The sequence below is a fragment of the Trachymyrmex cornetzi genome, unplaced genomic scaffold (genome assembly GCF_001594075.2).
Source record: "Trachymyrmex cornetzi isolate Tcor2-1 unplaced genomic scaffold, Tcor1.1 scaffold16, whole genome shotgun sequence".
Classification (NCBI taxonomy): domain Eukaryota; kingdom Metazoa; phylum Arthropoda; class Insecta; order Hymenoptera; family Formicidae; genus Trachymyrmex; species Trachymyrmex cornetzi.
This window is the reverse complement of record NW_017296201.1, coordinates 1673491-1684089: the sequence shown is the minus strand read 5'-3', so window position 1 is coordinate 1684089 and position 10599 is coordinate 1673491. Positions and strand designations below refer to the sequence as shown.

General features: G+C 39.3%; 1 protein-coding gene across 1 annotated transcript in view; it reads right to left on the bottom strand.

The window, feature by feature from the left end:
* mam (neurogenic protein mastermind) overlaps positions 1-10599 on the bottom strand; it is a 191617-nt gene that overhangs the window by 90601 nt on the left and 90417 nt on the right. The window contains exon 2 of the mRNA XM_018503556.1: positions 8503-8565. Coding sequence (XP_018359058.1) covers positions 8503-8565 — 63 coding nt within the window. The remainder of the gene's footprint in view (positions 1-8502; positions 8566-10599) is intronic.

Genomic DNA, 10599 nt, shown 5'->3' with positions numbered 1-10599 from the left:
CGCCTCGCCACGCCACGCCACGCCAAGCCACGCCGTCGGCCGTCTGCCCGATGCCGCCCGACTCTGCGACTTCTAGAACGAACCTTAGTTCCGTCTCTCCACCCCGGGACCCACCTCCTCGCTCCAACCACCGTGGGTGTACCGTAACTGCGTACGACCGGTGTATATCGCACTGATAGTACACGCTGCGAAACAGTCGGTGTACCAAGAACGCTATTTTAATCGCTTAAATTATCGTTACGTATGTTTCTAACATTCCTTGAGCATGTTTCTAATTATGACAATATTTTTGCGATGTCAGAGAGCGATTTCGACATAGTTGACAAGACGAATTCGCTGACGTACGACGCAACGTCCTTCAAATTACTGAAATTCAAACAACCGTGAATACGTTATTAATAATCAAGCTGTCAAAAGTAATTTGTTTCACTCATTTTATTATGGCTTCTTTTTCAGTTATATCGTTGTAAAGTAATGTTTACAAAAGATAGTTGATTCTAGGATCAAAACTGCACCGTGATAATGCACAATTATTTAAAAAGGCAAACAAAGATGTATATACTCGATCGGCGTGAACGTAACATCATCTTTAAGAAGTCTTTAAACCGCATTGGCAAGTTAAAGAAAAAAAAAAGAAAGGAAGAAAAAGGAAAAGTGTAACGACGCGCGGGAAGCGACGTAGTCGCAAGAGCGACTTAAAGGCGGCCTCCCGTGCAGCTGGCCGTACCGGAGTCTTTACACAGGCGCATTCGCGCGACACGTCGCCCGTACACATCCAACCTCCTCCACTTCGGCCGTTGCGTCATCACGGCTTCGCCGTGCGCGCCGGGATTCAACAGCGCGCGGGGGGATCGCGCGCGCGCGCGCGCGGCGACGCGGCGACGGACGCATCTGTACCGCTCTGCTTACACTTACTACAAATCCGTCCCAGTGGTGCTCATCCGGTCGCTCCGTGAACGTCATTGTCGCATGGCCGGGGGACACGGTTGGCGATGCGATCGAGCGGCAACGCGACGCGACGCGACGCAAGTGCAACGCGTCGGCGTGTGCACGACGCATCGTCGCGCTAGCTTGCCGATGAATTAGCCAGTGGCTCTCGCCATGAACGGAAAACACACCGCGATTACGCGTGTCCGAGATAAGAATGTAATCTAAAAAATTTTAAATATTTACGGAGGGGAGGGAGAGATTGACACACAGAGGTCGTCGATAAGAATTCCGGATCCTCGTTCATTGTACAAAAAAAGGACGGTTTTACTGAAATACAAAGGAGGAAATATGAGGAAGGCAGAGACGTACTTGATCCTCCTCTAATTTCACCGAGAACGATTATGAAAATTATGAAAATTACTTTTATGACGAAAAGTTAAACGCTCATTCGTCAATACATTCACTCATTATTGGTAAAAAAGTTTGTTGAAGATTCTTAAAGACTGACTTTAATATATGTATTTCAACAAGTTTCGTGCGAAGATAAATTTTTGCCCACTTTTCCCTAATTGAAATGAGTACGCCTATAAAGTATCTAAAAATTCTAATTGAGAGAGCGATAACCGGAATTCTATTTGATTTAATCAGAATCTTCTGGTTTGGTTCCATTTTCAACTAAACCATTTTTTTCGTGTGCCAAATTTATAATTGCCATAACTATTTCGTTTTCTCTCAGTGTGGATCAAAATAATGATGTAGGATGCTCGAGATGATTGCTAGACTGTCCAAACTTTACGCAGCACCGCTCTTTATACATGAATTTCTCTTACATAATTATTCTGATGGTCTAACGAAGTTAACTTTAAATCTGTATCTACACACTGAAAAAAAAATCTTAATTTCAAAAAAATATCTCTTTGCTCGTATTCAAAAGAATTATTTCTTTGGATCAATGAAAATTTCTTTGAAAATACACACACAATATCTTATTTCTTTAAAAGTACAATATCTTATTTTCAAAGAAATTTTCATTGATCCAAAGAAATAATTCTTTTGAATACGAGCAAAGAGATACTTCTTTGAAATTAAGAATTTTTTTCAGTGTGTTTCTACATAAATTTTTAAATACCTCAGCAAAATCATTTTTCCTCGTATGCTCGCGCGATTGAAAAAGAATTCTAATAGCGCAAGTGCGCATTGACGCAATTAATACGCGTGATTACGGCTGCTGTGTTTTATGCTAATAACGATTGACAGAGTAGCGATTATTTGTCGATAGATAATTAGATGAGATGTACCGCGGGAGGCGAGACGCTGAATGACAGGCGGAGTAATTGCGACGTGGATATTACTCGCGATTACGAGTGCCGCCCGTTGGTATACTCCGTAAATGAGAAGTAAAATTGGTAGACGGACGCAGGAACGCGCAATGATAATGCCGAGGTGGCGGCGGACGAGGCTTTTAATTAAAAGTCTAACGCGGCGCCATGAAGGCGATCCTCCCGCGGCAAACGATGCCACCTACGCTGTATATAGCGCAGTTTTAACCGCGTCTGCTAAAAGGAATCTCGCAATACTTCGATCTTTATATCGGGGTCATATCGTTTTCAAAACAAACGAGGTGGTACATTACTTCCATAACTCCGTTACCGAACAAATGGCACACAAGTACCGAAAATCGTGTTCAATCTTCGACCATATACACATGGATAAGTAAATGCATAAGTCAAGATAAATCAATAACAAACAGAAAAAAAATCTAGTATCTGAAATACGTCAAAAATATGCATCGTTTTACTAAAGTGATTTGAATTCATATGATCTAATCACAAACGTAATAGAATAGAGTGCGCATTTTTATGAAGTTGTCACTATCGGTTAGTCACTGTTAGAAAAAATAAGATAGCTTAAATCATACATAAATCTTTCTCTCTCTTTACGTAAATTTTTTAAGTACTTGTTCCATAAAGATATGTGATACAGTAGTCACAGTTCTCTAGTTTCATTTATACAAAGTATCATGTTTTATGTTTTTTAGTACCTACTTATTTTATTATTCTAACTTTTTTCTCTCTTTATGAAACTTCTGTTTCTGTATTTCATAATATGGCTATAACTTAAGTACATGTATGTAGGTAGTATATATTATGCTTGACGCTTAAGGAGACGTGATCTCAGAGCGCATAAATAAATAACGATTCTATCTCTCCAAGTATCAAGTTGAAGAGAGATGCTAATATATTTAATTCCTTCTGATAAAGCATAGAAGATCAAAACGCAATCCATACGTTTATGAACTTAACTTATCATGTTGAAAACGAGTGTAGTTTCATCTTTTCTCCACATTTTGAGTAACATAGACAGCGACATCTTCATTTCATTTCAAAGGATTTTTCTTCTTGTACGTTCTTTTCCGCCCACGAAGACGACCAAGTTCTCTGTAACATTGCGTATGTGACAAAAAATGGGAGATGTTGGGTACTTTCCAGCAAGAGATACAGATAACACAGTGTAACACAGTGAATCATTACATCCTTGTTGTTTGCCAATGTTAAACAAAGATGACATGATCACTGTGTCACACTGTGTCGCTTGCTGGAAAGCACCAGAGATAGCAGCCCATGTGTATATGACCAAATTGTTCAACGCATTCGCAAACGAACGAAGGACCAAGTATGTGTCGACAACGACGTAATGCAACCTCTGTTAACGTAAGATGATCTTCCAAGATAAGGAATGACATCGCATCGGCTTTCGTTGAATCTCGAGACGCGCGATTTCTCGGGAGAGAGAGAGAGAGAGAGAGACCGGAGTCCTCGGCGAGTCCGTATCGGGATTGAAAATGGCCATTATCTTCGTTACTACACGCGTCGACTGATGCGAGTTTCTTCCTCGAAGCGTTCCGCGCGACGCCGCGCGCCGTCGTGCGTACGTGCCGAACAGCGGCTACGAAGTAAACGAGCCGTGGAGGTACACGATCGAAGGTCGATTGTAAACATTTATGACGATGCCGCGGCTCCGGCTATCGACGTTTACGTTACAGATATACGAGCCGCAAACGGCTGAAGGCCAACTGTAAAAATACGAGTCGATTCGCGGCTGTAATAAAGATAAGTAAAAATACGCACCCGGGACTCGAGCTCAAAAATAATGTAACGGACACAAGGGAGTACACTTCTTCGTTGAAGAAGTGCAAAAAGACAGAACACGTACAGATGCTCTGTGTAACATCGAAAACGATTACTCGTTTGATACGAGTACATATCGACAATTACTTTTAACTCGAATAAGGTAAGGGGTGCAATTTGGAACATTACGTTCTATAGTTCCATACAGCACTCTTTGATGCTGAGAGGCATCCTGAGAACGTTAGGATATTAAGAAGATAGACATAGAGACGTCTTCTGAACGATCATCTTTAGGACTTCTCTTGACGGTCGCGGTCTATGAAAAAAAAACTAAAGTATAGATCAACGTTGGACTCTTAGAGATCATTTATACATGCCATAATCTGTAAGATATATTGATCAATCATAGTTGATTATTCCCCTTTCATTGACTGTGATTGATTAATTTCATATTACGGCATGTATAAATGATGCATTGCTTTTACGGACTCTAGTCATTATTAGATCATTATGCCATCTAACGTTATGTGTCTTAACTTGTTGAGTTTGATCACGGTTTCTAGTGGAAATGTGACTGAATGGAAACACAGTGGCGTTGAGTCACAGAGCGAGCCTATTGTTCTTACTTACATTGTAGTTTAGTTTTTTCCTGTCTAATGGTACTCTTCACACAATGAGATCAGGGTTACCAAACTTGAACCTCGAAATTGAATTAAAATCTAATTGTGTTCAAAATGGTATTATGTTTGAAACTGTACCACCTTTACCCTACTCGAAATTCTTGCCCGTGTCACAAACTAGAAATACGGAAACTCGCCTCTAGCGTTTCGTATAATTTGTGTGATAAAATGCCATTGTGCTGTTGCTATGAAATAGCAGCGGAAATGCGGCAGTAACGTTTGCCTGTGTACGGGTTTACGTACAGAAAAGTCAATGGAAATGTCAAAATCCTGATTGGATCACGTTCCTTCCTGTCCAAACGGCGAGCTCTCTCTCTCTTCGAAATCTGTCAGCGTGTTATCAAAAGTTTCGGCTTGGATTTTTGCCTCGGTCGCCGAAGGGATAAAACGTCCGCGGGATACAAATGTAATTTTCATAGCGAACCAAGCTCCGCGTTACTTCCGGTTAGCGTACGCTCCATCGAGCGTGTTTTTGGATCAGAAAGCCTTCTATCGAGGGAACTAACGAAACCATCGAAAACAACAAACGAAAGAGAGGAGGTAGAAAACTGGAGAGAGGATATACTAGTCGAATTCTCTCCTTTTATACGAGATGCTCTTTGCCCTTTGCTTTCATTTTATTCGCACGATGTGAACGCGCAGTAAAAAAGCACGTTGGGTAAGTGAAGAAGGAAAAAACAGGTCGCGGGGATAAGAGAAGAAATGATGGCGGTGGTTGAGATCGATGCAGCCTTTCGCTGATTTGTGAGATCGCTTTTCACTCGTTCCGCTTTCCTCTCTCTATTCTTGCTGCTATTCTCAGTCTTCTTTCCGCCGATTTTCCTATCCGTGTTTCCCTTCCTGTTTGTTATCCCTTTGAATTTTCTCGCTCTTGAAGCCCATACTTGTAGATGCGGAATGGATTCGGATCGCGAATCGTTGACCAGCCAATCAGATTGATTGAGCAACGATTCACAGTTTACAAATCGAATCACAAATCCATATCCATAATGCATAGTGTGACATGAGCTTAAGCTTATCAATTTCCGGTTTCTTTTTAATTAATCACTAAGAAAAAGAAATAAAACATTTTATAAAGAAGCCTTATTTCTTTTAATGAAATTTATTGATTAGAAAATTTATCCATTGATTTAAAAAATTATTAAAAATGTATAAACAAATCAGAAGAAATATGTACAATATTCTTGTATTTTCAAAATGGCTTTTTAATATAATTTAATCCCTTAATACGTATTTTACCTATATATTTATTCATACATATAAAACATAAAATTACATAAGCGTATAAATACAAATAAATAAACATGTAAATATTATATAAATATATTATATATTAAAGAGACGTATAAATATACAAGAATATTTTTTATAACATTTATTTAATATTTTTGAAATTGTTCCGGTGATTATAAAATTCTTCAAACAAGTGTTTCAAATAAATAATTTTTAAATCTCATTAAAAGAAAATTACAAGTTCTTTTCTGTAAAATTTTATTTTTTCCTTTTGTTAATGAATAATAAAAGAAAAATGAAAATTGGGCCAATTTTCAGAGTTTCAGAATTGATTCTAGAGTAAATTCGGATGGTAAAAAGAATAATACATAGTTTTAACATATCAGAACATTCTCTATGTGCCAAAATATCGTAACTTTTTTAAATTTCCGAGTTGGAATTTTCCGTTGTATAAAGCAGGTATGTCGAGAAGGCCGTAGCGCCACGTAATTGCATAAGAAAAAAAATTGGTTTTGAAAGAAAGTGACGACGATGGAGATGTTGCTTCGCATTTCCTTTCTGTCGTGATCTTTCACAGCAGATTGTTAGCGTTTACTCTGGGCTGCGTTCAAAAACACTACCCGAATATCTCTCTGTATCATTTTATCTTTATTGTTCACGAAATATTAAACAAGGATAAAATGATACTTGGAGGTATTCAGGTAGTGTTTTCGATTTACTTGACACTGAATATTAAATATTACTTGATACTACATTACATCATTATTTGTACATGTATATTTATAATATATTTAAGACTAAATATTTAATACTTTAATACTAAATACGTAAATCTTTTGACTTGTGTCTTGATATTAATAAGCGCAATCTTCGTATCAGACAGATATAAAATCCAGTATCGAAAGATGTCTTTTAGCACCACGTATAGCTGTATATTTATCTTACGGTTCGTATAACCAAAATACGGACTATTTCTAATTGATTATCTCAAAGAAATATCGTTTACGTTGCGCGGAAACAATCGCGATAGATCGCTGCGACGCGAGCGTCATACGTGACGTTTAAGAAACCACGAGTTAAGTCGTTACGGCGCCTCATGTAATTTAATCGCAGGAAACAATTCCAATTTTGCATGCATAACGTCGCATATTGCGCACGACAGATCGTAACGCGCACATCTCGGAACGTCAGCGAGCCTGCGTTGCACGTTATATGTCTGCGAGGAATAATATCTTTCGGTATTGCCATCTTTAAAACATCGGCTCGATAAAACACGATGCAAATGATCTATATTTGTCACTAGCAGATTACCTATGTACGCTTTATGCGGCACGTGTCTGCCTATAAATAGCTCCATTATCTGAGACTGCTAGGAGAGAAGAATCTCTAAATATTTATTAAGTACAATATGACTTTCCGTATATATATATATATATATATAGTATTATTTAAAAAACAAAGGCAAAATTTAATATATTTATAACGAACAATTGGCTGCAGGAGTGCGTATTAAATCTTTCGGTCGATTAAGGATACATGTCGGTACGAAAATGAAATCGTGGAGAAAAAAAAATTTTGAATGAGACAGCTGGAGCATGATCACATTACATGAACGCGGTTACCGTTTCTGCTTCATCTCGCTTACCTCTCGTTGTAAGCGTTATTCTCTGATTTATCTCAAAGTTCGCGCGTCGTAATCACGCGATTTCAGCGAAACCTGCCGTCAGCGAATTCCTCCGGCAAACAAAGAGTCGCGTTGGTGACTAGAGAAGGACAGAGCGCGAGAAAGAAGGTCGCGAGGAAACGAGTCGAAAATAAAAAGGTACGTGACGCGAAACAAACGAACTCTTTTGGCTTTATTATTGTACTTAACTTTAAGTCTTTATTGTAAAAAAATAAAATGCAGAATGAGTAAAATGATAATAGGGTTTCGAGAAGAAAAAGATAAAAAAAAAGAAATAGAAAAGAATAGGTTAAAAAAATAGGAAAAATAAAAAATTATACGATATTCATTTTTCGTATAAAAAAATGACTTAAATCCATTTTATAAACACACATACACGTACATAATATGTATGCATTGCGTAAAATAATTAGACAAAAAAAAAACAAATTTAATATCACAAGGTCATTCTCGAAATTAATTCGCGCTGCTCTATGTCGCAACGTAATTTTAATTCAATTAATGCTTAATTAGCGCTATACGTAGCGTCGAAAATTAATATGACACTAGACTGCAGACCACACGCAGGGGACAAATGCTAATGAGAGCCACTGCTCAGGAATGGCTACTACCTACTTGTTTTCATTTAGACACTTATGAGAGCGTGTGTGAACGACGAACTGTTTATATTACTGCGATGCTAGAGACTCTTGCTATCGGCAAGAGTCTACGTAACCGGATCACGCAGTCGTCATCAGCTAACTCGTTCCGGTTCTCGGTAAAGCGATATACCAAGAAAATCGAGGTTCGAGAACCATCGGCATTAACTCGATAAAATATGCACGGACTAATTTAATTTCTTACTTACATTTCCGTAGCAGATTGCAGACTGACAGATAACATATGCATGATTTATCCAATCGCGACTCACCTGAAACAAAAATTAAAATGTCATATTTAATAATACGAAGGAAAATATTAATATAGTTAATGTATGCTTTATAAAGTGATTAAAGATATATTTGTTTTATTCTCCATTTATATAAATGAATGACGTCAAATTATAAGCGGCGAAAATTTGATTGATATATCTTGTACATATTAAAATATGCTTTCTGACGTGTAAATACACTAACACACTAGATTACAATCTCAGCGATACGCAAGTCGGACATACGCATGTTACAAACCGCTCTGCTGTTTTCCTAGTATGTCACGGCAATAATCCACGAAACAATTTCGCTCGTCATTGTCTCCCGCGCGCTTATTATCTAGCGACGTATTATCATTCGCGATAATGTCTGTGCGATTTTTGTGTCAAGTAACAAAAATGGTAATAACTTTTTTTCACGACTGAAGAGTCCACTATGTTATCAGGTAAAATCTTGCGAAAAATAGTGGTCCGTTATATTTCCGTTACATTGCTGCAGTGATGACATAATTTACAACGACGTAAACGATGATGTCACGGGATCTTTTTTACAATACTCTTTCTCCTTGCAAATGCGACTGTTTGCATGTAATTAAAGGGAAAAAAATTCGATACCACCAGTTGGGTACAAATCGCTGCTTCCGACCTGACGAAACATTTAATTATAGTTTAAATATTGATTCCATATCCTACTGTTTGAGAACCGACGCCTTTCTGCGATAAGTCGCGTAATGCTAGGAATGTGTCACGATCGATGTCGTTTGTTGTAGCTGGGAGTCCAAGATACGTCGTCGGAGGTAGGACTCTGTGAATCATTACCTTGAGTGGTTAAAAGTAGGGAGCCGTTAAGAAGGCGAAGGAAGACGAAGAAGAGAAAGAAACCGTATAGAGATAGGGCAAAGCGAAGACGGTGGTAGTTGCGAGAGAGAGAGGAGAGAGACGGAAGATAAGAAGTTCGAGACGAGCAACAGTGTTTACTCTTGACGGTCGGCGAACGCCATCCGTGATCCCAGAAACCAGAACGTGATTATATCTCGCTCTCTCGGTCCTTTTCCTTTCGTCGCGTTGACGCGTCCGTTCCTGCGCTTATCGCTCTCTCCCTTTTCGAAGTACGTGTGATAAAATCACTTTTATAACGCACGCATTTCTTTCTCTCTAAACAGACGATGTACGTGCTTTCGTTGTATTATAGAAATCGCTCGTTTTACGGGTCTAAATGAAAGAAACGCTTCTACAAAGGTCAACATAGTCATAGATCAACGTGACAACATAGTCAAAGGTCAACATGACAACGTAGTCAAAGGTCATGCATAGTCCGGCGCATATCCTATATAGGATCACCAGCAGTTCCAACGAAACCAATGCTTCGACCGTCAACTGACGGCCAAACTTCTGTCAGCCAGTACTAGGTCATCACTGGCAAATGACTGGCTAAAATAACTCTGCCACTGAACCCAAGTTACCATCCAGTATTGGGTCAGTACTGGCCAAGTACTGGGCGGATTATAAAACCCTATATAGGATTATATATCGTCTCACCGGTGAAACAAGACTCAGACAAAGATGTTTCGCAAACACGAACTAACCATCGTTAACGATCTAAAGGAACATTTATAGATAATCAATTGCGTCGAACGTAATTCGTATTTGCACCTCGATAGGCAATCGTCTGACAGTTGCGATGGACTCGAAATCTTGTTTCACGGGGAGACACCGAAACATTTAAAAATGGGATCCGTCGAAAAGCGATCGGCCGCAGTACCAGTCGGAATCGAATTATCCCGCAGAGCGGAATCGAAATGCCCGCGAGGTACCGAGAGATCTCTCTCACCCGGACGGCGGTGAGAGATCTTCTCGGATAGCCCGGAGGCCGGTTCGATTTATCGGCGAAGGGATGAATCCGGGTGCAGGGGCGCGTAAACGAGCGGAGCGGGTGACGCTTGCATAAAGCGGTGGAAAATTCGGGTTGAAACCTGTGAAAGCGGGGAAAGAAGATCAATAAAGTGGTGTGCCATACTGTCGGTGCCGCCAGTG